Source organism: Mauremys reevesii, linkage group 1, assembly GCF_016161935.1.
Source record: "Mauremys reevesii isolate NIE-2019 linkage group 1, ASM1616193v1, whole genome shotgun sequence".
NCBI lineage: Eukaryota > Metazoa > Chordata > Testudines > Geoemydidae > Mauremys > Mauremys reevesii.
This window is the reverse complement of record NC_052623.1, coordinates 295,984,911-296,012,884: the sequence shown is the minus strand read 5'-3', so window position 1 is coordinate 296,012,884 and position 27,974 is coordinate 295,984,911. Positions and strand designations below refer to the sequence as shown.

The 27,974-nt window shown below is 45.5% G+C and overlaps 1 protein-coding gene across 5 annotated transcripts in view; it reads left to right on the top strand.

Moving 5' to 3' along the window:
- Positions 1-2,677: 2,677 nt before the first annotated feature.
- Positions 2,678-27,974, top strand: part of CPSF6 (cleavage and polyadenylation specific factor 6) — a 49,694-nt gene continuing 24,397 nt past the window's right edge. For 3 of the 5 annotated variants that reach the window (XM_039500841.1, XM_039500830.1, XM_039500821.1), the window contains exons 1-5: positions 2,682-2,832; positions 18,981-19,190; positions 21,067-21,170; positions 22,509-22,654; positions 24,213-24,386. In XM_039500841.1, coding sequence (XP_039356775.1) covers positions 2,773-2,832; positions 18,981-19,190; positions 21,067-21,170; positions 22,509-22,654; positions 24,213-24,386 — 694 coding nt within the window. In that variant the 5' untranslated portion in view covers positions 2,682-2,772. Of the gene's footprint in view, positions 2,833-18,980; positions 19,191-21,066; positions 21,171-22,508; positions 22,655-24,212; positions 24,387-27,974 lie in introns of all 5 variants that reach the window. The other 2 variants (XM_039500810.1, XM_039500800.1) reach the window with 2 other exon arrangements.

The following is a 27,974-nucleotide window of genomic DNA, read 5'->3' as shown; positions in this document are numbered from 1 at the left end:
TGCCGTGGGGGGCGCTCTGCCGGTCGCTGGGAGGGCGGCAGGCAGGCCACCCTCGGCGGCATGCCTGCGGAGGGTCTGCTGGTCCCACGGCTCTGGTGGACCTCCCGCAGGCGTACCTGTGGAGGGTCCGCTGGTCCCGCGGCTTTGGTGGAGCCACGGGACCAGCGGACCCTCCTCAGGCACGCCTGCGGGAGGTCCACCGGAGCCGCGAGACCGGCGACTGGCAGAGCGCCCCCCGCGGCATGCTTGGGGCGGCGAAATGTCTAGAGCCGCCCCTGGAGGCAGGCCTATGATAATGACTAGGCAGAGCACTAGTGAGGTTTACCGTTATTTCTAATTTCCTTTAATAACATGTATTCAAAACATTAAATATCTTCAAACCAGTAAGTTCTGCATAGTTTCTTTGATAACTTCCTACTTTACTCACCATTAACCTCCTCTTCACTGCCCAATTTCCATTTTGTTTTTTGTTGTTGTTCTTGTTTTATGGTCTCATAGTACATTTGGTGTTATTCATGAAGCCTCAGCCCCTGGATACTTGTTAAGTGAAACTCTCAGCTTTTTTTTTAAGTTTAAGTTTTTCATTCTTATGGTTGCAGAGAAAGTCTTGAAAATGTGAATTTAGTATTGTCAGTCACAAACATCCAAGACTCATGAGTCTGGCCCCCCAAATTATGAAATTGTCTTTAAAATCATGTGATTTTAAAAAATGTAATAATAAATTTTAAATAATATTTTTGTGTTCTTTTTATTTGCCTTGTTTTTGAGCCTTTATTGTTCACTTGTCACACTTTCATGCTTTTCTTTGTAGTCACGAGGGCTAGAAACTTACTTTTTTAATGAAAGCAGAGTCTTGCATAATCACACTTGTCTCCAGGAACATAGGGCTTAAATTAAGCAAGACTGATAATAAAACCACGAGAGCTGGCAATACTGGGAATCCTAATGCCTCAAAAACCAGAAGACAGAAAGAATACAAAGGCCCAGATCCAATAAGGTATTTAAGCACCTAATTCCTTCTGAAATCATTGGATTTAGGCACTTAAATGCCTGTGAGGATCTGTGCCAAAATGTATTATTTTTAAAATCTTATGTTATTAAGACAAACTCATGATTTTTTTTAATGACATATGATATGTTAGAATGGGAAAAGGTACTGAGAAGGGCAGCAAAAATGATGAGGGATATGGAACAGCTTCCATACAAGGAGACATTAAAAAGATTGGGACTATTTAGCTTAGAAAAGAAACCATTAACAGGGGATGGTATGGAGAATAGGGAAGTGTTATTTAGCCCTTCACATAAGAACGAGGGGTCATCCTATGAAATTAATAAGCATCAGATTTAAAACAAACATAAGGAAGTACTTCACACTATGTGGAATGTGGAATTCATTGCCGGGGACCTTGTCAAGGTCAAATGTGTAACTGGGTTCAAAAAAGAGTAAGTTAAATTTATAGAGGATAGGTCCATCAATGGCTTAGCCAAGCTAGTCAGGGAGGCAAACCCCATGCTCCAGGTGTCCCTGAATTTCCAACTGCCAGATGCTGGGACTGGATGACCGGTGATGGGATGCATCACTCAAAATTGCCCTGTTCTTTACATTCCTTTGAAGCACCCGGACCATTGGTCTGATGCATAATGGCCATGCTTATGATTTTAGAATGCCTGATCATGGGCAATTTTATTCTGTCATATGGAGGTTCTTGTACCAGGCCTCATCACTATAGTATCTGAGCACCATCCAGATATGATGAGACTAATAGCTATCACATTTGATTCATTTGCTCTCTCATCCCCTGGCATACTCCTCCCGCCTTGTGTTTGACTGTAAGCACCGTTATTGCAACTGAATTCACACATGCCCACCCTAATGCCCAGGGCTCCTTGCAGACACTGGGTCCTGCCTGCGCCCAACCAGTTACACGATTAGGACTTTAGATTCAGAGCTCTCTGGGGCAGGATCTGTCCCTGACTTGGAGTCTGGGCAGCCCTCCACCCCAATAGGGCGCCAGGCTAGGGCCTGCGAGCACTGCAGTATGATGCAGAATTCTGATTATAATGGGGTGGGTCACCAATCCCACCCCTCCGAGCAGGGCCGGCTTTAGGAAGTGCGGGGCCCAATCGAACAGTTTCGACAGGGCCCTGGCAGGGATAACTATATATATTTTAAAAAAAATATGTAAAAAACACATGGGGCTTGTACTCACCGGGCGGTGCTCCAAGTCTTTGGCGGCGGATCCTTCACTCGCTCCAGGTCTTCGGTGGCACTGAAGGACTCGCCGCCGAAGTGCCATTGAAGACCCAGAGCAAGCGAAGGACCCACCGCCGAAGTGCCGTCGAAGACCCGGAGCGCCGCTAGGTGAGTAAAAATTAAAAAGGCGCCTCTAGCCAGGGGCCGGGATTCTCACTGGGCGCGGGGCCCGATTTGGGGGAATTGGCCTCAAGCCGGCCCTGCCTCCCAGAGTGGGGGAGCCTGGTTAGGGAGCAAATCTCGAACCCGCGTGGGGTGACACACTCCCTGACTGAGGGCGGGGGGGGGCGCTGAGAAAAACTCCCCGGCAGGCCTGTGTGACCCCTCCCCCAGCCTGGCGCGGGCTCAGGCGCATCCTGTGGGGGCAGCAGTGGCAGCTGCTGCAGTAACCGGAAGTTCCCCGTCTCCTCCCGGAAGTGACGTTTGCTCCCCCTCCCCGGCGGCGGCGGCGGCGGCAGCTCTAGACCCGGGCGCGGCGGTGACGGAGGCGGCGGCCCGAGGAGCGGGCGGGCGGGATCATGGCGGACGGCGTGGACCACATAGACATCTACGCCGATGTGGGCGAGGAGTTCAACCAGGTGCGCGCGGGCGGGACCGGTCCCTGCGCCGCCTGCAGGGCCGCGCGGCGGGGAGGAGGCGGCGCCGCCGCCGCCATTGTTGGTGTAGGCGCCCGGCCGTGGGTTTCCCGCGGAGCGCTAGGCCGCTAGCGCAGGCCGCATGCGCGGGGCCCGGCAGCGGGGGAGAGGGGAGGTCGCGCCGCTAACTCCGAGGGGGGTGACGGGCCTCAGCCCGGAGAGCGAGAGCGGCCTGCACCGGGCGTCTGCCTCCCGCAGCCAGTCGGCCCGCTCCCTCATGGCGCCGCCCCCTCCGCCTTGTGGGTGCGTGCGCGGGGGAGAGACGGTAACGCCCCCAGCAGCAACCCCCATCTCTCCACCCCGAGAGACCCTAACGCACCCAGCACCTGCCCCCCATCTCCCCACCCCGAGAGACCCTAACGCACCCAGCACCTGCCCCCATCTCCCCACCCCGAGAGACCCTAACGCACCCAGCAACTGCCCCCATCTCCCCACCCCGAGAGACCGTAACGCACCCAGCACCTGCCCCCCATCTCCCCACCCCGAGAGACCCTAACGCACCCAGCACCTGCTCCCATCTCCCCACCCCCGAGAGACCCTAACGCACCCAGCACCTGCCCCCATCTCCCCACCCGAGAGACCCTACCGCACCCTGCACCTGCTCCCATCTCCCCACCCCGAGAGACCCTAACGCACCCAGCACCTGCCCCCATCTCCCACCCCGAGAGACCCTAACGCACCCAGCACCTGCCCCCATCTCCCGAGAGACCCTAACGCACCCAGCACCTGCCCCCACCCTGAGAGACCCTAATGCACCCAGCACCTGCCCCCATCCCGAGACCCTAACGCACTCCAGCACCTGCCCCCATCTCCCCACCCGAGAGACCCTAACGCACCCAGCACCTGCCCTCCATCTCCCCACCCCGAGAGACCCTAACGCACCCAGCACCTGCCCCCATCTCCCATCCCCGAGAGACCCTAACGCACCCAGCACCTGCCCCCCATCTCCCCACCCCGAGAGACCCTAACGCACCCAGCATCTGCTCCCCACCCCGAGAGACCCTAACGCACCCAGCACCTGCCCCCCATCCCCGAGAGACCCTAACGCACCCAGCACCTGCCCCCCATCCCCGAGAGACCCTAACGCACCCAGCACCTGCCCCCCATCTCCCCACCCCGAGAGACCGTAACGCACCCAGCAACTGCCCACCACCTCCCCACCCCGAGAGACCCTAACGCACCCAGCAACTGCCGCCCATCTCCCCACCCCGAGAGACCCTAACTCACCCAGCACCTGCCCTCCATCTCCCCACCCCGAGAGACCCTAACGCACCCAGCACCTGCCCCCCCTCCCCGCGAGACCGGAACGCACCCAGCAACAACCCCCGCATCTCCCCACCCCGAGAGACCCTAACGCACCCAGCACCTGCCCCCCATCTCCCCACCCCGAGAGACCCTAACGCACCCAGCACCTGCCCCCATCTCCCCACCCCGAGAGACCCTAACGCACCCAGCACCTGCCCCCCATCTCCCCACCCCGAGAGACCCTAACGCACCCAGCACCTGCCCCCCATCCCCGAGAGACCCTAACGCACCCAGCACCTGCCCCATCTCCCCACCCCGAGAGACCCTAACGCACCCAGCACCTGCTCCCCACCCCGAGAGACCCTAATGCACCCAGCACCTGCCCCCCATCTCCCCACCCTGAGAGACCGTAACGCACCCAGCACCTGCCCCCCATCTCCGAGAGACCGTAACGCACCCAGCAGCAACCCCCATCTCCCACCCCGAGAGACCGTAACGCACCCAGCAACTGCCCCCCATCTCTCCACCCCGAGAGACCCTAACTCACCCAGCACCAGCCCCCATCTCTCCACCCCGAGAGACCCTAACTCACCCGGCAACTGCCCCCACCTCCCCACCCCGAGACCCCAACGCACCCAGCAACTGCCGCCCATCTCACCACCCCGAGAGACCCTAACTCACCCAGCACCTGCCCTCCATCTCCCCACCCGCACCCAGCAACAACCCCCGCATCTCCCCACCCCGAGAGACCCTAACGCACCCAGCACCGGCCCCCATCTCCCACCCGAGAGACCCTAAAGCACCCAGCACCTGCCCCCATCCCGAGAGACCCTAACGCACCCAGCACCTGCCCCCATCTCCCCACCCCGAGAGACCGTAACGCACCCAGCACCTGCCCCCCATCTCCCCACCCCGAGAGACCGTAACGCACCCAGCACCTGCCCCCCATCTCCCCACCCCGAGAGACCGTAACGCACCCAGCAACAAAAACCCCCTCATCCCCGAGAGACCGCAACGCACCCGGCAACTGCCCCCCACCTCCCCACCCCGAGAGACCCCAACGCACCCAGCAACGGCCGCCCATCTCCCCACCCCGAGAGACCCTAACGCACCTAGCAACAACCCCCCCATCTCCCCACCCCGAGAGACCCTAACGCACACAGCAACAACCCCCCCCATCTCCTCAGCCCGAGAGACTGTAACGCACCCAGCAACAACCTCCCATCTCCCTACTCCGAGAGATCCTAACGCACCCAGCAACAACCTCCCATCTCCCTACCCTGAGAGACCCTAACGCACCCAGCAACTGCCCCCCCCAAGAGACTGTAACGCACCTAGCAACAATCCCCCCATCTCCTCACCTCCGGGAGACCGTAACACACCCAGCAACACCTCCCTCATCTCCATATCTGCCTCCCGAGAAACTGTATTACACAACCAGCAACATGCTCCCACCTCTGTATCCCCCCCCAAAAGACTGTACACTGAGTAACAACCCCCCCCATCTCTACATCTGCCCCGAGAGACTGTAGTGCACACACAGCAACTGTTCAATATCCCTAAAGAGAGAGAGAGATGGTATTATACACCCAGCAACAAATGCTCTCTCCCCCCCCCCTCCCCCCAATCTCTCTATCTCCTGAGACACTAACCCACACAGCGTCCGGGGTGGTGGGTGGGGGGGGGGGGCCCTCTGGGGTGGGGGGGGGGGGGGGGCGGCGGGCTTGGCCCCCCCGGGTAGTATAGAATTTTTTGTCTTCAGAAGGGGGTTGTGGTGCAATGAAGTTTGAGAAGCCCTGCTCTAGAGCAATACCCAACTCCTTAATCCCCATGGAAAGAGCAGCTGTAACACAGATGCAGAGCAATGTCCAATAGAGAGAGGTTGTAACACACGCACACGCACACACACAGCAATGCTTCCTGTATCCACAGAGAGCGAGAGCACAACTGTAACACACACACACAGAGCAATGGCCTCCGGATATCCCCAGAAAGAGTAGCTTTAACACAGATATAACAGACAGAGAGAGTAATGCCCCCATATTCCTGTAGATCAAGGGTTCCCAAACTTGGTTCACGGTTTGTTCAGCATAAGCCCCTGGTGGGCCACGAGACACTTTGTTTATCTGAGTGTCTGCAGGTATGGCAACTCCCAGTGGCCACGGTTTGCCGTTCCTGGTCAGTGGGAGCTGCGAGAAGTGGGACGGGCCACTGCTTCCTGCAGCTCCCATTGGCCGGGAATGGTGAACCGCGGCCACTGGGAGCTGCGAGCAGCCGTACCTGCGGGGACACAGATAAACAGAGCGTCTCATGGCCCGCCAGGCGCTTACCCTGAACAAGCTGCGACCCAATTTTGGAACCCTTGCTGTAGAGTGATTGTAACACACAGAGCAACAGCCCCTGTGGGTTATTGAGAGACCAACTGTAACACACAGATCAATACCCCCCATCTCAATATAGAGAGAGGCTGTAAAAGACAGCAACACCCCCACCAACTCAACCTGAGAGAGACTGTAATATACACATAGCAACAACTCCCATCTCCATATCCCCAGAGAGAGACAGACAGAAACAGACACCCACCCACCCATCCTCAGAGAAACTGTAACACACAGCAAAATCTCTCCCATTTCCATATTGGAAATCCACTTATCCCTTGAAAGTCTGTAAAACACATGATTCCCACCAGCACCAAAGAGGGAGTAGAGATACTGTAACATATGCATGAAAATCCTTAGTCTGCAGATGGATAAAGAAACCATAAAACAAGCATGATTTCTTGCCTTATCCAAGGTCTTCTAGTAGGAGAGACTAAAATGTGGCAAATTTATCATCCAGAGGGAAGGAAACTGTAAAATATGCACTGCATTTTCTTGCACAGTGCAAAAATTAATAAATATTAGGAGAGAGACTTGCACTAAGCAAAACTTGTCCAGTGAGTCTCGGGAAGGTGAGAGTTGGACCAGTCCCAATACACTTGGAGTATATACGTTAACAACCCTTTTTGCCTCCTAATGATAGAGCTTTGTGGAAACACATCTACTTCTTTCCTGTATTACAGCCAGTTGATTTTCAGCTGTTTACTCTTATAGTTCTTGCTTTTTCTCCCTTTTCATTCATCTCAAAAAGTCTATTTGCCCTTACCAAAATTCATGTCATGTTCTTAACAGGTTTGCTGTAACCTAGTTACCACCTGTATTTACGTCAAATGGGCTCTGGCATTACCCTAGGTCATCATACCCCAGATTGCATTGTTTCTGCCCCAGAGCATGAGAAATTAAATAAAGTGGCCACCCTCCTGCAGACACTTGCAGACCCGCAGAGCTACTAATGCTCTGCAGTTGGCACTTGAGCACATCTTTTAGCAGGGGGAGGTTGATGTGGGTCAGAGAGGGAAATAGAGAAAATGGGGGATGATGGAGCGAGAGGGAAATAGGTGATTGTGTTGGGAAGAAGTTATGTTTTATTTGGGTGGCGGATAGAAAAGGAACAGAAGAGTGATTATCACAAATGTTTAAATAAACGTTTAGACATTTGCGATTTCTTTAAATCAATTAGTCATTTTGGTGAGACTACATATTATGTAGGAGTGACATACAATAAAGTAAGCAGGCAATGGAGAAGAGTGGTTTGTTCTCTTAGGCCTTGTCTACATGGAAAAGTTGCACAGATATAACATAAGGTGTGAATTTGAACGGATGTAATGAAATCTGTGCAAAATTCTGTAGAAACACTCCAATTCCAGCACAAGAGTGCTTTCTTTGGTGTAGTTTAAGTTGGAACTGGTTTAAATTAAGCTGAAATACTCTTATGCCAAACAAAGGGTCCACACAGGGTTTGCACTTAGTTAACTAAGTCAATTTAATTAAACCAGTGCAAGCTTGTGTGTAGAGAAGCCCTCAAAGTGGGAACACTGTGACTACAAATATGGTGCAGATACCACTTCCTTTCCACTGTGTGCTTCTGATCCCAATAAAGTGGCAAATGTCTAGAATGCTGTTTGATTTTATTCTGTTTTTTCTGGATAGTAGTACACCTCTACCCCGATATAATGCGACACAATATAACACGAATTCAGATATAACGCGGTAAAGCAGCGCTCGAAGAGGGGGGGGTGTTGGTTGCGCTCTCCGACAGATCAAAGCAAGTTCAATATAACGCGGTTTTACCTATAATGTGGTAGGACTTTTTGGCTCCCGAGGACAGCGTTATATTGGGGTAGAGGTGTACATATCCTCTCTTACGTTAGGAAAAGGTTACATACATAATTGCGTACTGCCTTTCTTTCTTAGCATCTAAATTGAGTCAACAGTGCTCTAATAGACACTAGCTACAAACAAATCTGCCAAATGAAAAACAAAGTATTAAAAAACAAAACAACCATCTCTGTTAAGTCTGAGGTTTCTTTTAATGTGGTAGTAATGCTGGAAATTTCTGCTGTGACTAATTAGATGTGGCTCTCAGGCTTCTGGCAAGCTGCCACATGGCCCAGGTTGTCTGTTTTCTCTTTGCTCCAAAAATACACACAAGCCATTGCTGCACAATTGCTCATGGGCCTACAGTAAATTCCGGAGATGTAGTGGGGTTCAGGTTGTTAACTCTCAGCTTCCGAAGACAGTCCCACGCACACAACTCCCTTAGCCAGCTGATAATCCTGTTAAGGATAAAGATCTGGTAAGCAAATGAAATTGAGATAATAAAGAAGTTCTCCCCAACAATGTTTAGTCATTTTGTCTTATATTGACTACTTAGCATAATCACACTGCAGAATACTAGGCCTCTTTGTGTCATTTTTCTCTAATCCCCATTTTTGGGGCTTTGTTCATCTCATTACAACTTTTAATTCATTCTTGTTTGCATTTTTTGACCTTGTCACAATGCTCATTTTACTTCCTCAGACTTTGCTTATTTTTTTTAATCTTTCAGACTGCCTTTCTTATAAGGCACTTGAACAGTAATATTTTAAATTGCAAAGGTGCAAAGGAAAATACTGATCACTATCTTATTCACTTTTCCATTTCAGTTCTTCCAGATGTGAAGTACTTGTGATCATCATTCTTACTTCTACTACAGTAGTCCCTGGGTTGTTCTAATTGGGATTGTGTCCTCATTGTGCTAGGTGTTGTAGAAATTTATATGAGATGGTCTCTGACCCAAAAATCATACAAGTGGCGTGATCAGGGTGATGACTGGAAAATCTGTTGCAGCCTCAAAATGGTTAGCATTAATCAGATCTCCTTTGTAGTAAGCATTTTACACAGGAGCCAACTGCAAAGGGAACAGCTTGCTGTTGTATAAAGTGCTATGCTGCTGCTGTTGGTTTAGATCACCTCAGTGCTACAGGAGCCACTAGTTTAGGATGGGAACTGAGAAGTCCTGAAAGGGTTTATGAATCCATTAAGTAAAGGGCAACTCTACTTATACCCAAGTTATTTCATTACATACCTCTCATTTGTATCAGTGACAGTTGGTAGTTTTCACACAAGTTGGCAGGTTGAGGTAGAGACTATGTGGGAGTCTTGGGTTTATCTCGAACTGCTACCTTTTGTTAAAACTACAAACTGCCTTGTCTACAATAGCATTTTGCCTCGGTTACCATGTGTTAGCCAACAAGAGTTAAGAACACATCTTTTCCCCTAGTGAAGGTAAGGCCCTTTACTCTGCCCTCTTCTGTTCTAGTAGAACTCACTCATCAGTTCCACCTGCTGATTGAATTATTTCCAGTTTCTCTCAAATCCCTTTATTAGCTTACCTTTGCTATATATGCATCATACTCTAACTCCCTGCCCTTGCATTTAAGGCTCTTCCCAATATATTTTTTATTATTTCTATTATCATTACGCCTAGGAGCCCCCCAGGACCCCATACTGCCAGACACTGTTCAAACACAGAAGGAAAAGACAGTCGCTGCCCCCAAATTGCTTAAAGTCTAAATATTAGACGAGACAGCAGATGGAAACAGACCAATTGTGGGGGACCACAAGGAAACAATGAAGATAATATTAATCAGTATGATAGGCTGTGGTCTAGCTCCCATCAGTCTTTCTGCTCTTCCCTCCTTTCACTTGGCCAAAACTGCCTACACATGTCATTTTGTTCCAACTCAACGCATTTTCTTAAATGTTATCCTCTATGCCTGACTCCGTCCACCTTCAAGTTTCTCTTGAAAACAGATTTCTTCAAGAAGGCTTATAAACCCTAGCCTTCGCCTCTAAATTAAAAATAAAAAGTAATCCACAAGAAGCACGCATTCACTTAATAAAGGCTCTAAGAAAGTAGTGAATTTTTGTTGTTGTTCAGAAGTTGTGGCCACAGTTTAAGTTGCGGTTTTGATGCTGTCAGTTCAAGTACCATAATAAAACAAACAGGAAGAATAAAGACCTCCCATCTGAATGCCCCTACAAGGAGTCCAGTCCTGGGTGTACACTCACACATAAGCTCCAGCCACATTTGAATGAGTGGCTTTGCCACCTGTTGCACAAGGTGCAACATCACTCAAATTTGGCCCTACTGATGAGCAGATGCAGGTTTTTGTAGAGATGTCCACAAGGTAGCATGTGGTGGGGTTAGAGGGTAAAGGTGCCATCAGGACAGAGTTGTTAGTAGTGTCCTTTACTCTCCAACATCGGTTGGATAGCCCCTCTTCCCCAAGCCTTCAGTCCAGGGTGTGTGTGGGGCCTGAGCCTCTGTGCCCTGAGCTGGCCACAACTTAGAGACCCTTAGAAGCCCTGTGAAGGGACTGGCACCGCTGGGGCTCCCCTGTCCTGGCATCAAGCTCTTTGGAAGGCATAAGTCCCAGCTCCTACCTAGCTCCACTTACTGGGGCCTCCCCAAACTGGTTTCCCAGCACAGTTGTGCTGCTGAAGAAGGCAAAGTCTTTGAGGTTGTCTTCCTCATACATCACCATAGCCCCATCTCATGCACTAGGTTGCATCGCTACTCACCTAAATTTTTCTTCGTTGTCAACCAAGGTCACAATACTAGTCACTCAAATTTGCCCCGGCCGCCCCTCCACCATGATGGAGGAGGGACACTAAAAGTTGCAGTGAGTATTAAAAGTTACAGTTTCTGCAACACAGTCACAGCCCACAATTTTCTTACTGTCTTATTTATAGTCAGCCTTATCGGACCTTCTGCGTTCCTACAAACCTGTGGTTCGCTACCGTCTCTTGATGTTAAAACTGGCCATGGGGAGAGACCTGCACTGTTAGTGAGAACTGTTGTAATGTTCTTTCCTGCAAAATTCAGATATATTTTGGGGAGTGAAGGGGACTTCTTTTGCGTGTACATGTGCTTTTTTTTTTCTTCAGTTTTGTGTATACAGTAGAACCTCCGAGTTATGAACACCAGAGTTATGAACTGACTGGTCAACCACACACCTCATTCGCACCTGGAAGTGCGCAATCAGGCAGCAGCGGGGGGGGGGGGGGAGGCAAAAACATTACAGTACTGTGTTAAACGTAAACTACTAAAAAAAGGAAGTTTAAAAAAAAGATTTGTACTTGTTTCATTTAAATTGATGATTAAAAGCGGCATTTTTCTTCTGCAGAGTAAAGTTTCAAAGCTGTATTAAGTCAGGTGTGAACTTTTTGAAAGAACAGCCATAACATTTTGTTCAGAATTATGAATGTTCGAGTTACGAACAACCTCCATTTCCAAGGTGTTTGTAACTCTGAGGTTCTACTGTACATGGACAATGCTGCTATCATAACCTTTTTGGTAAAATCTCTAATAAGCTTTGGGTAGCCTTACTAGAATGCCATCACTTTGCCTTCAGAATGCTCTATTCAGACTCTTTTTCCTGACAGCTTTGGAAAACAAGGACACACTCATTTATAGTTTCTGACATTCTTTACTGAATGTTTTCACCTTGTTTCTGCCCCTGTGATTCCCTTTTCAGAGTTTTTACACCCTAAAACCTGTCTTGAAAAGTTTTCTGTGGTGTGGTGTGTTGGGCTATATGGGAGGGAGAGTACCTATAAAACAAGGGACAACTGTGGTTGAGAGAACAAATAACCAATTGGACACTAAACATCTGATCAGAGTTGCATATTTACTAAATAAAAAACATTTTACAATGCCAACTAATGGTAAACTGCTGTTGGTGTGAACATTGTTTAAAATTTTCTTGCTAAACTATGACTACGGTGGGTACATGGTAGTTTCTTTATGCTCTCAGTAGGTTAAATTCATTCTTGTTCTTATTCAGCTGACGTTTTTTTCAAAAGCTGAATTATGAAATTAAAGTAGGAAGCTGAGTTTGATCTTTAAGAGAGGAAGTTATGGTCCTTCCTATAGTGGAGATGAGATTTCCAGGTAAGTTGGAGAGCATGAGGGTGAGATTGTCTTTGTGTGCTTTAGTGCCTCAAATTTAAGGAACTGTTAAGGGGAAAAGAAAGGGGAGAAAACTTCAGTAGTCTGTGTTCTCATTTTCTCATTGACCTTAATTCTGCAGTGATTGGTGGATGCAGCAGGTCACTATCACAGTTTTTTCTACAGCAGAGCCTGGCGGCATATGTACAGTTACATTGTGAATATGTACTATTTTTGCATTTTGTATCTGAACATATACTGATGACTGTAGTCGTTTACAGAAGTAATTAGAAGATAAACTTGAAAACAAGAAATAGTTTTGAGACATACACGCAGTTCAATAATAAAAGTAATTAGACAGGGTAGCTAACTTATGCTAACCATACAAGAGACTACTATAGTGTTATGAAGTAGGCGTTGAGCCAGCTGGTATTTAAATAGTTCCAGGCCCCTTGTAGTTATGTAGTCCATGAGAACATAGACTTTTAAAAAGAAAAAACACCCTAATCTCTTCTAAAATCTGTTTGCTATCATGTGACAGCACATGATGGCTTTGCCTAGCACCCTGCTGCAAATTTTTGGATGCACTGGTTATCTTTCTGACTTCCTCCAGAGAGCACAATGGAAACTGAAATAGAGAAAATGAATGGGGTAAATTCTGTACACTTTTTAAGGATTTAGATTGGTTTACAGATAAAGATGTTTGCTTTAATATTAAGATAAGGCTGTGTAAATCAAATATGGCTTATTGAAAAATAATTTCTTTGAATTTGGCAGGCAGTTCACCGTGTTATTAAGGTTTTGCCCTTGCTTGTAAGGTCTTGGGCAGAGACTGCCTGTTGCTGAGTGTATGTACAGCAGCTATCACAATGGGGCATCGGTCCCTGTTGGGACATCTAGAATAGATGCTACCATAATACAAACAATAAAATAATATTCACATATGCTCTTAGCTACAAGTCGATTTTTCTTAGTTATTCCACTTGTACATAATTTGGCCACTTTCTCAATTTTGTAATGTAATATTCTCCATATATAAGTACATGAAGCTGTTTCAGAAGCTTTAACATCTGAGGATTCATTCCCTCCCCTGAAAAAAGATTGATGACACTGTATTGGTTGTATAGGGCTATACAGATCTTTCTATCTGTGATCTTTCAGGACCCGCAAATCCTCTCCATAAAGTAACAACACTGTGTGTGCAAACTTGGGATGCCGCTTGTGTAGGGAAAACCCCTGGCGGGCCGGGCCGGTTTGTTTACCTGCTCCGTCCGCAGGTCCGGCCAATCGTGGCTCCCATTGGCCTTGGTTCGCTGCTCTGGGCCAATGGGAGCCGCTGGAAGCAGCGGCCAGTGTATCCCTCAGCCCAAGCCGCTTGCAGCAGCTCCCATTGGCCTGGAGCAGCGAACCAAAGCTAATGGGAGCCACAATCGGCTATACCTGCAGACGTGGCAGGTAAACAAACCAGCCCGGCCCACCAGGGGCTTTCCCTAAACAAGCGGCGTCCCAAGTTTGGGAAACACTGTTCTAGGGTGATGGCTTCTGCAATAACAATGAGACCCCCCTGGTTACATAGCCTTGGACATCCAACAAACTATAGAGGACCTTCTGTTTGATGGTCAGTTCTTGTTTTCAGGCAAGACTAATGAAACTACTTACGTTTAAAGCCTCTTCTGCTACCCTTTATGTCAGTATATAGCCCGACAACAGTAATATCCATGTCAGTTTTTATATGCAGGCTTGATATTCACCAAGGCAACATGATTTTTTGAGAAGGAAACACAAACATCAGAGACAGAGGTCCTTCAACTTCACTTTGAGTCAGCCAGCTTGTCCTCAGTCAGCTGTGTGGAAGCAGCTCATTTGACTTGTCCTTTGAGGACAGCCATGCAGTTGTTGACAATCTTCCTACTATCTTCTCACCCCCTCATTTAGGGAAAGATTGTCCCATTTTCTCAATGCTTGAGAAGCCATGATGATAGCCAACTGGATCCTAAGCACTACGAAATTGGGATATTCTATCCATTTCCTCTCTGTCCACCTAACCTTTTCAGGGACCCATCTCATGAGTTAGTGTTTCTTCAAAAAGCTTCAGACTCTGTTCACTTTAAGGGCCATACAAGAAGTTCCCTATCAACCCTGGGGAAAGAAGTTTTACTTATGATACTTTCTGATCCTCAAGTTGAAGGGGAGCAGAGGTTGAGACCCATATTGGACTTTTGAAATCTCAAAAAGTTCATCATGTACATTAGACTTCACATGGTTTCCCTAGCATCAATCCTAGATCAGTTACTGGTTTGCTTTCCTTCATCTTCCATGCAACGGTAGTGCCAAGTAATGGGAAGTTTCTGAGATTTGTAGTAGCAGGCCTATGATTCTATGAATACACAGTACTTCCCTTTGGCCCATGATGTCAGTGCTACATGTGTTCACCAAGTGCATTGTAGTGGTGGCGGCCTACTTGAGGAGAACAGGGATGCACGTCTTCCCTTACCTAGGCAACTGTTAGTGTGAGGGAGATCTGAGCATCGGGTTCTCCACCACATGGTTTATCATTTTGTCTCTTTGATTGTGTGGGACTCAGCCTGAAAAAAGGGAAAATCCAGATTAATCCTGACATAGAAAATAGAATTCATCTGGGCCCTTCTCAGTTCTATAGCTCACACCTCTCCTCCACAAAGACAGTCAGGCCATTCAACTCAAGCAACTTTATTAGCTTTTCTATGGGATGTCCCCATTTGTAGGGCTGCTACTTTGTCCTCTGTGCATACCTTCACTCCTTATGCCATCATGCCTGCTTCAAGATCTAAAGCAAATTTTGGGAAAACAGTATTGCAGTTCCTATTTAAATAGTCTCTGCGCCCCATCTCCTAATAGTACTGTTGTGTGTCATCTGAGTACAACACACATGTGCAATCACTCAAAGATAGGGTTACCAGATAGCAACTGTGAAAAAACAGGACAGGGGGTGAGGGGTAATAGGCGCCTATATAAGAAAAAGTCCCAAAAAATGGGACTGTCCCTTTAAAATCGGGACATCTGGTCACCCTACTCAAAGAAGAAAAAATGGTTACTTACCCATATTGTAACCCCTCTGCACCGGAGTCCCGAGTCACCATATTCTGGTGCAAAGGAACTCTCGGGGATCAGGGCAGCATTGCCCTTATATAGGCTTGAGATGGGCCATGAGGATGTGCAGAGTGTGTGTGCCACCTTGACAGGTACAGCTACGAAAACACTCCGGCTCTGACTGGGTGCACTCTCCTATGTAGAATACATGTGTTCAACCACATCTCAAAGAACATCAGTTACAATACAGGTAAGTAACCTTTTTTTCTGGGGAAGATCTTGAGACAAAGATTCATATGCCAGTAATACATGAACAACACCCAACTGTATGTCTTCATTATCTCAGATACAAACAGTGCCATCCCTTAGCTGTTTTAGGGTATATCTGCACAGCAAAAGCTGTGCAAAGACCAGCCTACTAGAGCTAGCTTGAATCTAGCTAGCACAGGTAATATAGCAGTGATGGTAGTGCACTCTGGGCTGCAGTACATGTAGTACAAGCCTGGCATGGATCCTGGGTATGTACTTGGCTTGCTAGCCCATTCAGAAGCTATTGTTGCACTGTCTTCATCACTGTTGTTACCCACACTAGCTGGATTTAAGCTAGCTAGGGTAAGCTGGCCATACACAGCACTAGCTCAGGTAGGTTAGTCAGTGCACAGCTTTTGCTATGTGGACATACCGTTAGTGTCAGCGAAGAGCAGATGACTGATACTAAATGTGGTCAATACAGAATGATGCTGGTCAGGGGCGGTTCTATCCATTTCGCCGCCCCAAGCACGGCAGCATGCCGCAGTGGGCGCTCTGCTGGTCGCCGGTCCCGAGGCTCCGGTGGACCTCCCACGGACGTGCCTGCGGAGGGTCCACCGGTCCCGCGGCTCCGGTGGACCTCCCGCAGACCAGCCTGCGGAGTGTCCGCTGGTCCTGCGGCTCTGGTAGACCTCCACCGAAGCCGCGGGACCGGCGGACCCTCCGCAGGCACGCCTGCGGGAGGTCCACCAGAGCCGCCTGCCGCCCTCCCAGCGACCAGCGGAGCGCCCCCCGTGGCTTGCCGCCCCAAGCACGCGCTTGTCGTGCTGGGCCTGGAGCTGCCCCTGATGCTGTTGGAGAGAGGATAATGCTTCATAGAACTCAGAACCACATTAACACCCTCTATGGGGTGGGGCTAGCTGGAACCTTCATTGTTACTGGATGCCCAAATAAATATGGCTGCTGGAAAAGAGCTCTTCTGCCTAAAGCTGGCCAGGAGACTGCACCCCATGGTGTCAGTTTTGGAGTAGGCCACAATGATCCATGAGTTAATGACCTTCTGCATTTATTGTTGCAACATATCGTACCTGATTGTGGAGTACTGATGCATGTTGGTACCTCCTATTCTCTGCCTGTGCACATAATAGTCTAGTTTCCAGTGGGCTATAATATTTTGGTCTAATTTCAGTTATGTTTAGTGTGCAGGTGCTGGGTAGTGTAGGCGGCATGTTATGTACAGGAGGTCCCTTCTGGCCTTAAACTCTTGACTCTCCGATTGAACCACATTGTCCAATTAGTTCAAAGTGAAATAGCTTACCTACTTAATAACATAGGTTGCTGACAGTGTATCACCCCAATGTTCTGCTCATTTCACTGGCTACCCACTGAACCAAGTCAAACTTGGGGTTTCAGTTCAGTTCTGACATTGGCATGAGCTGGTTTAAAAGCCGCTTCTCAGTAATTATAAACTCCCATGTCAGCTGCATTCCTCAGGAACTGTGGAACTACTAAAACATGTGAAGACTTATAAATGCAGGTGACAGAACTGAAAGCTGCTGGCCTAGAAGTGTGAAACTTGTTTCTGCAGGAAATTAAAATGATCTTGAACCTAATTTTCAGAACAAAGTGCAAAATTCACTACTTTGATTTAGCTTTCCTTCATTTAAAATAGCAATCAGGAGGGAAAGAAACAGAGACTTTTTGACTTATAGAATTTGTAAGACAGTTAAATACTGTGGTGGTGCATGTGGCCTTCATATATTTACTGACTCAATTAATGTGTGGGTGAAGTAGGTATTTAAAAACAAAAGTTAAGATACAACAGAATTTTATATAGTAGAAAGGGGTGTATGTGGGGGAGATCTTGCTGTAAAATACAGAACTTTGGTAGATGTTTGCCGAGAGAATTTTGGAGGGTCATTTCATAAGGGAGAATATGGGTGTTTATAACTTGGTATTTTTAGTAGTTGCGCAACTGGCTCCTTTATAGAGCATCGGGAAACACTCTCCTCTTATGAAGAGTATGTAACCAGCTTTTCCTGCCCTGTGGTTTGGAATCCTGAAGTGGGGGAAAGCATCATGGGGAGTGGATTAAGGGGAACGAACCTGTTATGCAAGGGTCTGAGGAGAGTTTGTTGTGGCAGGGCCCTAAGGCAATGGTCTAGTCCCTGTAAAATAATTGTAATACAGGTAATGCCAGTGCTCTGTCACTCTGATTTTGTGGGTGAGGGATCAGTAAGACGGATACTAACTTTATTTGCCAAGTTGTCCATTTATATGACTGTAAGTGGAGATTAAAAAATGTAAATGGCTGCATCAAAGGAGTCTTCAATTTAGAGAAGATACTCTGGATTAAATCTTTTAATACATTTATTACTAGAGACACAGCTAGGATTTTTTTTATATGATGCTCTCTAATTGCAAAGAAGAGTATGTTGCCCATTTTAATGTTAAAAGGTCTAAATTTTAAAAAGAACGTGGACTGATAACTCAATTAAAAATTGATTTATTTTTGTTCCTATCTTAGTCATTTCCCATTCCAACTCATATTGTGATGACACGGTGATACCAGAAAGTGGGATATAGCTTTCTTTGGAAACAGTGTTTCTCCTTTATATTAAGTGGGATCATTAGAGTATGAAGTGCTCCCTTCTTGACCCTTTATTGCAGAATCACAGATCAAGTTTAGGATCTGATCTTTGAAAAGTTTGGCTGTATGTTGTGTTCATTGCCAGGACTCTCATAAAAGCTCAAACCACTTCCCCTATCAATTTCTTTTAATAAAGGAAAATATTTACTTTGTTTTTGCATAAGAGCTGAAGTTTACATGCTGCTATTTTGCTTACCAGCATCATTAATGTCTGCAACATTCTGAGAATAGAATTTGTGTTCTCTTGTTTGTCTCTATCAGTAGAACAAAATCATTGTAGGATTAAGCAGGAACTATAGGCTTTTTGTTAATTTTCTGTCAGTTTGGTGGAATTTTTAAAAAAGTAGAAACCAGAAGGCAGTAACAATAGATTTATATACATTTGAATGTAGATCAAATTGGGACGTAAACTGGGAGGGATATACTGTTGTACTTCAGGCCCAAATGTGTCTGTCTTACCTCATGTGATAATTCTCTGGGACATTTAGAGCAGTATTTGTTTTGAATAAATATTAAGAGTATTTTAGGTAATATGTAATCTACAGCATATCTTTTTGTATTTTAGGAAGCTGAATATGGTGGACATGATCAGATAGATTTGTATGATGATGTCATCTCTCCATCTGCAAATAATGGCGATGCCCCAGAGGACCGTGATTATATGGACTCTCTCCCACCATCAGTTGGAGATGACGTAGGTAAAGGAGCAGCACCAAATGTTGTCTATACATATACTGGAAAGAGAATTGCATTGTACATTGGAAATCTTACTTGGGTAAGTGTTGGAATTCATCTACACACATGCTTTTTTATTATGGGCAGTAATCTTACACTGATCAAATATACTCATTGTAGTTGACAGAATTTTACTAAAATATTTAACTTTCTGGCACACAGTACAAGAAAAATCACGTACTGATATCTTAGAACAGAGAAGCAGGTTTTCCGAACATTTTAGTGAAAATCTTAGGGGAAGAATATAGTTTTGGGATGTTCATTAAAATGGAGGATATTTACAATATAAAGGTTCAGTTGTGTCTTGCTTGTAGAATAAGGTAAAGGTGAAAGGGGAAGCTTTCTGGGAAAGCATGGTAGGTTTGCCACCCTGTTAGGGCTTAGGGGAAACTCTGAAGAGAAGGAACAGAATAAATTAATATTTTCCATGCAAAATTCTGAGTTCATGGTTGCTTCCTCTGCTAAAGCCTATACTAGTACCAGGCATGCAGGAAAATGCTTCATACTTTGTTTTAAGTGTTTGATGTCAAATGTTGCAGTATCCTGATTTCAGGCTCTTTCCAGGTAAGTAAAGGAGGTACTGATTTATCAAACACTTCATTTAAAAACTTATTTCTAGAGATGGGATTTTTAAAACACAGTATTGGCCTAATTCTGCTTCCATTGAAGTCAATGGCCAATTGGCCAATGCTGAGTGTTTTTGAAAGTCCATATGTAACTTTAAAATCTGTATCGTTACTACTGACTTGGCATCTTAAACAGAACTATCTACAACATTTTGTGTTTACCTTTGTAAGGATTGTCAAGTTTTTCTTTGATTTTGTTTTTTTTAAGTGGCATTAGATTCAGCAATGTAGTTTGCTTGCTGTGAGCCAGAAGGGTGTTGAGGGTTCTGTACTAGAGCTGGTGGGAGGGTATATAAGGAGTTTGAAAACTTGAACACCCAGTTCCCTCTCTCTCCTGAAATTTAGGGGCGTTCTGGAGTTAAAGGTTTTCTTCTTACTCCAACTCTTTCAGTACCAGTGCACACTTACAATCAGGGTGAAAGTGTTTAACTTCAGAAATGGATAATGTTTGACTTATAGTAGAGTCAGTTAGATGTTGATGGATGTCACATATCCATGGGCCACTGAAGTGGCTGATAAACTCTACTTTTCTTACTCTTTTTCTGTTTTTTTTTCTCTGCCATCAGTAAGTAAAACAAAACTTCTTAGAATCTTGCTGTCTAAAGCTTCAAAAAAAAACAGTAGTTCATGGTTCGGGCTTTTTAGTAAATTAAATTTCACTTGGGCCAGTTTTGGCACTGGTATAGAGCACCAGGTATAAGGGGTACAAGTGTGCTAACACATCTGAAAGTGAAACACACTATTGAAATAGTCTTGAAATCTGACCTTGTTCAGAGATGTAGGATTTTGGGCTAATATAAACTGAGTAATAATCGCTTTTAAAGAGGAAAAATTTGCAATCCTTGAGGTATAAAACAGACAGACAAAAAAAGTGGCTATTGAAATTGGTCAGATTAAAGCCTTGCAGCCTTGAAAGTATGTTTTTGTTTTTCATAAAAACAAAACTTCTTCTAACGTAGCTTTCTTTAAGATAGTGCATTATGTATTAAGGGTGGTAATGCATGTTAGGTGCTGTTAGTGCCATATGTGTTGTATTACACATCATTTGTCTATTCATATATTTTAGCAATGATCTTTTTGAGAAGTAACTGTAAAGTGTCCCTTGGAATATTTTCTGGCCTTTTTCTACAAACAGCCACAGAAGATATCCAGTGAGATGCACTACTACTTGATCATTTTCACAATAAAGTAAAAAGCAATAGTACAAACATACAGGATTAGACTGCTGTATTCTTAGTGAAAATTGGCATTTAATGTGTTTTGACATTTGAATATAAAAATATTTTGCAGTGGACAACAGATGAAGACTTAACTGAAGCAGTGCATTCACTGGGAGTAAATGATATTTTGGAGATAAAATTTTTTGAAAACCGTGCTAATGGCCAGTCAAAGGGGTAAGAATTTGTAATCCACATTTTCTGCTATTGGTCATTGATCTGCTACGGTGAGGGTGAATGGTCCGTGTTTTCCGCAGCTAGCAATGAGCTGTTTACTTTTGTTGGACAGCTAATGTCTAGCAAGGGTTTAGTACCTTATTGTTTCTCATTGACGACTAATTCAATCACAGAAATAAGTTCTAAAGACAATACTATAGGTTTCACTATTCCCTGAATAGGATTGTGATATTGGCATTCCTTATACATTCATTTTCCTAAATTTCAGACTGTGTACTCTTAATTTTTTTTTACCTCTCATCAGTGTGAATGCCTTCTTATTCTACCTTTTGTCAAATCTCTTTTTTAAAACTTGATTTGTTAGCCTTTTATTTCTCCATTTTCATTTTGCACAGCTCTGCCAGTGCCTCTCAATCCCTACTAATAACACATCTCAGAATCCAGTAAATGGTTTTTTGTTTACTATAAATTGTCAATTGTGTGAGTTTTGTGCTGTGGACAAACTAACTATTTCAGTTGTGATTTAAACTATATTTGATTTAAGGTCTTCATGAATGTCAGGTTAACCCCCGTACCCTCCTTTTGGGGGTGGTGGTGGGTGAAACTAAACTAACATTCAAAGTGCAGCTTTGATTAATTTATAATGAAAAGAAGAATCAGTTACCTAATGCCAGTTTTATCAAATACAGCTCAATGGTGAAAGATCACGTCCTTTGGTAAAATACCAATTTAAAAAAAAAAAAAACTTTTAAGCTTGACTAAATTTGATTTAGCTTGTTATAGTCTAGTTTAGTTATCTAAAACCTAAAATAAATTTCCTTAAGAAACCCTAATTTGTAGAGGAGGAAATATTCATTCTTTAATTTTGAGCTGCTTTGAAAGTCTCTATGAGAGAGACAGCTTTCCTTAATCCATTTGTTGAGTTTCTCTCTGCAGTGATTCTTTCCTTAATGAGGCTTTTTAACCACTAAAAATGTGTTCAGAAATTGAAGTAAAGGGTCTAAATTTTGTGGACATGCCAGCTAAACAGGTTCATACTGTATGGTTGAGCAGAAGAAAAGTTACTTTCCCATCTCCATTCTTTTCATGGGCATTTCAAATTGAATGGTGGGAAAACTGTAATTTTAAAGTTCATATTTACATTTAGCGTTCTTTTCTCATAACTCGAGAGTTTGCGTTATGATTTTTCAAGTATCTTTAAGACTGAATTAACCAAGTTTGTGGGGAGGATTTTTGTCAAATGTTCTTTTGCTTGCCATGTATTTATCTTTTCTCTGGAAGGCAATCAGATTTTTCTGGTGCAAGAAATTGATGCAGCTTTTCACCCTTCTTTTTTAGGTTTGCTCTTGTAGGTGTGGGATCTGAAGCATCCTCCAAAAAGTTGATGGATCTCTTGCCTAAAAGAGAATTGCATGGGCAAAATCCTGTTGTGACTCCATGCAATAAGCAGTTCTTGAGTCAGTTTGAAATGCAGTCAAGGAAAAGTAAGTCTTCTCTTCTTAGTTGCATTGTAAATTTAAAAAACAAAGGTCCATGATAACATGTATGGTTCCAAATAGTTATGAAATTTTTACGGTTATGGAAACTTATCAAAAGGTGTTTGGGCTAATACCTTTATGGATCTTTTCCCTATAATTCTTTGAGAAATACTATGTGCGTGAAAGCATTCATACAACCAGATTGAACAAAATGAATACATTAACAACTTGGACATTTGCAGACAATTTGGACTAGATTCTGATATCTGACTGAGCTCTGCTTGTTGCAGGATCTGGAATGAGATGGATGTCACTGCTCTGTTCTTCGCACAGTAGTTGGGCCATGGATTAGCTTTGAGCTGCCTGAGGGCTAGTATAACTGGCTTCTGAATGCAGTGGGCCCAAGGTGCTCTTCCATAGCACGAAATACTTCTTTTGTTCTAGCCAAACCCCTTTCCTCATCTGAATTCCTTATGATAGAAAATGGGAAACAACAAGGTTTGATGTGTGGCTGACTATGCCAGTCTGATCACACCAGGGGAATTCTTGAATAAGTGAGCTTTGCTGGGGCTTTGTTCTGGTGGACCAATGTAATGCAACCAGAGCAGGGGCCATGATTTGACCCATTAAATCCACTTCACTCCTTTTGAAAGGAAGGAAATTACCAAAAAATAAAAACTGCACAATGAAACAGTTTTACATGTAATAAAGAAATTTTTTAAAATCGTCAATGAACTTCTGATGTGAGTAAACATATTAAGGAACTTTTTTGTATCGTACTTTTTATTCAGATTCTATGCTTGGTTCCCTTCTCCACAAGCAGGAAGAAAGGGAAAAAGGAACCAAGCATAGTGGCAGAATAAAAACAGGTATGATTTGCTTTATGGTCTGAACTTTCCTCTCCCTGGTGGCTGACAGCTCAAATCCACTTGTGGCTCTGGCCCAGAGAATGGCTTCTGTTTTCTCTTCTCCTTTATTATGTAGCAGCGGAGTCCCTAAAAGAGTTAGTTAGGCAGGCGTCTCCATGTTTCCAAGTCCTTTTGCAGGCTTCTAGGCTCTTTTTTTCCCTTCCCTTTTTATCTATTTAGTGAGAGCTTAGATATCTGTTGTAGAAGCAGCTAGACGTAAGAATAGCACCATGTGATCATCCACTTTTCTATCTGTGGGCCCCTAGTTGTCTGCAGACCACATTTAGGAATCTTTGGTTTAGTGGCCTGAGCATCGGACAGATGGTTAAGAGATTGAAATACAGTTGCCAAATCTTCCACTGATTTGCTGAAAGAATTTGGACTAGTCACTTAACTTCTCTGTGACTGTTTCCCTATCTTTAAAATAGGGAGAAGGAGGCTTTATAAAGCACTTTGAGAACTGTGCATGAAAAGTTCTATATAAATATGAAGAGTTAGTACTCAGCATTGCTATTGAAGACACACAGCAATGCTACCTCTTCACCCCCCAAAAAACAAAACAAAAATGAACTCTCGGTTACGAATTGGGGGAAAAAAACAAAACAAAAACCCTTCATGTTACAGAATGATAATATACGTTTGCTTCCCCATTGCAGCTACACAATCAGGCCAAATGTCTGGAGAAGGTAAAGCTGGTCCTCCAGGAGGTGGCTCACGTGCAGCGTTTCCACCAAATAACAGAGGACGAGGCCGTTTTCCAGGTGGCATTCCAGGTGGGGACAGATTCCCTGGACCTGCAGGACCAGGAGGACCACCGCCTCCTTTCCCAGGTAAAGACACTAAAACCTTTGTTTAATTTCCTAGCTTACCACTTTCAGTTTTTAATATAGCCAAATATTAATATAGCACACTTTCTAATTTGTTTTGGGAATTACAGAGACCCAGGGAATTGGACTTGTTTACAATAAGTCTTTACTTTGTCACTGGAATGTAGAATTCTGTGGGAGCTCTGTATCACTGTTCAGCATAGGGAAATCCAACTTCTGATATCAAAGGGGTGTTTTCACGCTCCAGAGAAATAGGAGCATGAGTATAAACAAACTTGATAACAATATTATAACAAAAATCCTTAAAGTGATAGATAATTTTATTTAGTGTCACAATGTATATTTTAAAACACTAGTTACACTGACTCACCATTCTGCGCAAGCTTGACTTCGCTGATCTATTAGTTCAAGAGCAGTCACTGCAAAACAACACTCAAGGAGCACAGAGCGATTGTATTAGCAGCATGGTTCAGCGGTATTCTTCTTCGAATGCTTGCTCATGTGCTTTCCATGCTAGGTGTATACACACTGCGTGCACCATTGCCAGAGATTTTTCCCTTGGTGGTATCCTTTGGACTGCATGCTTATATTCCAGTGTAAGGGGCGCTGCTGCCACGCACCCTATCAGTCCCTTCTTACCACTTGTGAGGGTTGCTGGAATGACCCTGTGACGGGTTGGATCACAGAAACCCCCTTGGGAGCTGCCACCCGATGTGCCAGACTACTTCCACCCTTGCTTTCCCCGCCAGCTCAGGATTCCAGCACCCTGTCTGAGCCAGACACTCCCGTCTGCTCCAACAAAGACCCAGGGTCTGAATTACTTGCCCCAAAGCTGCAGGTTTACCCGAAAGCAGCTAACAGATGTCCAACTCCCAGTGGAGTCTAAACTCAAATAAATAAACCCAAATAAATCCGTTTTACCCTGTATAAGCTTTATTAATTGTTCGCTCTCTATAACACTGACAGAGAGAGATGCACAGTTGTTTGCTCCCCCAGGTATTAATACATACTCTGAGTTAATTAATAAGTAAAAAGTGATTTTATTAAATACAGAAAGTAGGATTTAAGTGGTTCCAAGTAGTAACAGACAGAACAAAGTAAGTCACCAAGCAAAATAAAATTAAATGCGCAAATCTATGTCTAATCAAACTGAATACAGATAAGATCCTCACCAGTTCCAGAATGCTCCCTTTTACAGACTAATCTCTTCTTAGCCTGGGTCCAGCAATCATAGATTATCAGGGTTGGAAGGGACCTCAGTAGATCATCTAGTCCAACCCCCTGCTCAAAGCAGGACCAATCCCCTGACAGATTTTTGCCCCAGATCCCTAAATGGCCTCCTCAAGGGTTTAGCAGGCCAATGCTTAAACCACTGAGCTATATATGAAAGGGTTAGTACTGTTATACAAGGCACCGATGAGACCTCATCTGAAATACACTTCTACCCTTAAAGTCTGTGAGTCTATAAGCTGTGCTTTGTGTTGCACAGACACTGATGGAGATCAGGGCCCCATCATGCAGCACATGGCAGAGAACCTGACTGAGATCAGCAGCCCCATTCTACTGGGCACTGCACAGACAGAGAGGGACAGTCCTTGCCTCAAAGAGATCACAATCAAAGTAGACAATGGGGAGGAGGAAAACAGAGAGGGGCTGTGACTTCCCCAAGGTCACCAAGCAGGTCAGGGACAGAGTCAGGAACATACCCTGTTAACGCCAGAGCCACATCACCCGCAGCTTGGAAAGGTCCCCAGATCCCATTGTATTAGGCTGCAGGAAGAGGTGGTTTGTCCATGGATGCACAGGCTGTCTTGGCAGGGCAGCTTAGCTGCGGTCCCTGCACACAGCTGGGTGTGTGGGTCATGGGTCAGGAGAAGTCAGTGTCTAGTCCTGTGGGGCTGTGCTCCTGGCTCATACCTCCAGCACTCACTGCTGCCCCTCTGTTACCAGCTACACTGTTCAGCCAGCCCCAGGCCTCAGTGAGGTCACTGCTCCCCCTCCCCTATCCCCTGCAAGCCTTCAAACAGGGACATGGTGCACCAGTACCAATCAGAGTGCACTAGTGTAAATTCTGTCTGTACTAAGGGTTTGCACCAGTGCCTAAAACACCAGGGTGGCAGAGACCTTCAGTACCCAAAACAGCAGTACGGTGGCACTAGAACTGGGATCTAGTTCTAGCTCCATCACGGACAGCCTGGGTGACCTTGGACACGTCAATGTTTCTCCTCCCAGCTTCAGTCTCTTTACCCAGCTGCCCACTCACTGGGGTCTCCTCTCTCTCCAGAGCTGCTCACCACTACAATCTGTGTGGGTGTCCCCAGAGCTAAGGCAGTTCAGCTCTGGAATTACTATCCTTTGTTCCAGTTTTTTTCAAGGATCCTGGGGTGGGGGAGATGGAGAGGCTCCCTCTTTAGCCAGGTGAAGACAAAATGGAAGGGTCTCCCAGGGGTTTAAATAGACTTTCTCTTGTGGATGGAGACCCCCCCCTCCTCCTTCCCATGCAAAGTCCAGCTCCAAGATGGAGTTTAGGAGTCACCTGGGCAAGTCACATGTCCATGCATGACTCTCAGTTTTTGCAGGTAGCATCCATTGTTTACATGCTACCTTGAATGTCTTCAAGTAGACTTCTTATGTGAATTAGAACATTCATAACTTGGAATACAAAAATGATACATACATGCAAATAGGATTAATACATTCAGTAGATCGTAACCTTTACGGAGATATGTCACATGGCATATGCAGCATAAAACACATTCTAAGCATGTTTCCATAGAGCCTTATGGGAGGTACCGTCACAGACCCCTCTTGCTCCAGCAAGGCTTTCTTCCCTTTGGTTTTTGGATCATAGTTCAGTGTGTATATATAGTTTTTGTAATCAGTATTTGTGTACATAGCATAAATAGATATCTCTGTCATCGAGGGCCTCTTTTGTCCCAGGGCTGGGCATGCCCCGGTCCCTGGGCTTCAAGCCTTGTGCCTCCTGTGGCAAACCTGTGCCTGTGAGTGACCTGAACTCCAGCTGCTTGAAGTGCTTGGGGGAGACTCAAGTGAAGGACAGTTGCCGGATTTGTCAGGACTTCAGACCCCGCACTAAAAAAGACAGAGACATTAGGTTGAAGGCTATCCTCGTGGAAGCCGCTTTCAGACCAACCTCAGAGCAGAGCCGCTCTGATTCGGTGCCATGCACTTCAGCGTTGGTGCAAAACCCTCCCTCGAGCTCTTCCTGGTACCGTTTACCATCTTCAGTTCTGAGGAAGAAGGACTAAAAGCAGCTGTCTGACAGAGTGCAATCGCCAGTGCAGAAGAAATACAAGCAGGGAGAAGGCAACACAGTGAGATCTGTGCTGGGCCACTCTTCCGCTCCTGGGCCCGTGATGGCACTGTCAACTCTGCCTAGAGCGTCAAGTCCAGTTCAGGACCTGACACCCAGAAGCCACCATAGTATCAGTGGTCTGACTGTTCCATTGACCCAGGAGGCATTCCAAGTGGCTAGGGACCTATTTTCTCTCCCAGTCCCTTGAACTCTAGTGGGATACCTATCAGCTCTGGTGACCAGAAGTAGGAGAGAACAAGGAGCATCAGGCTCCT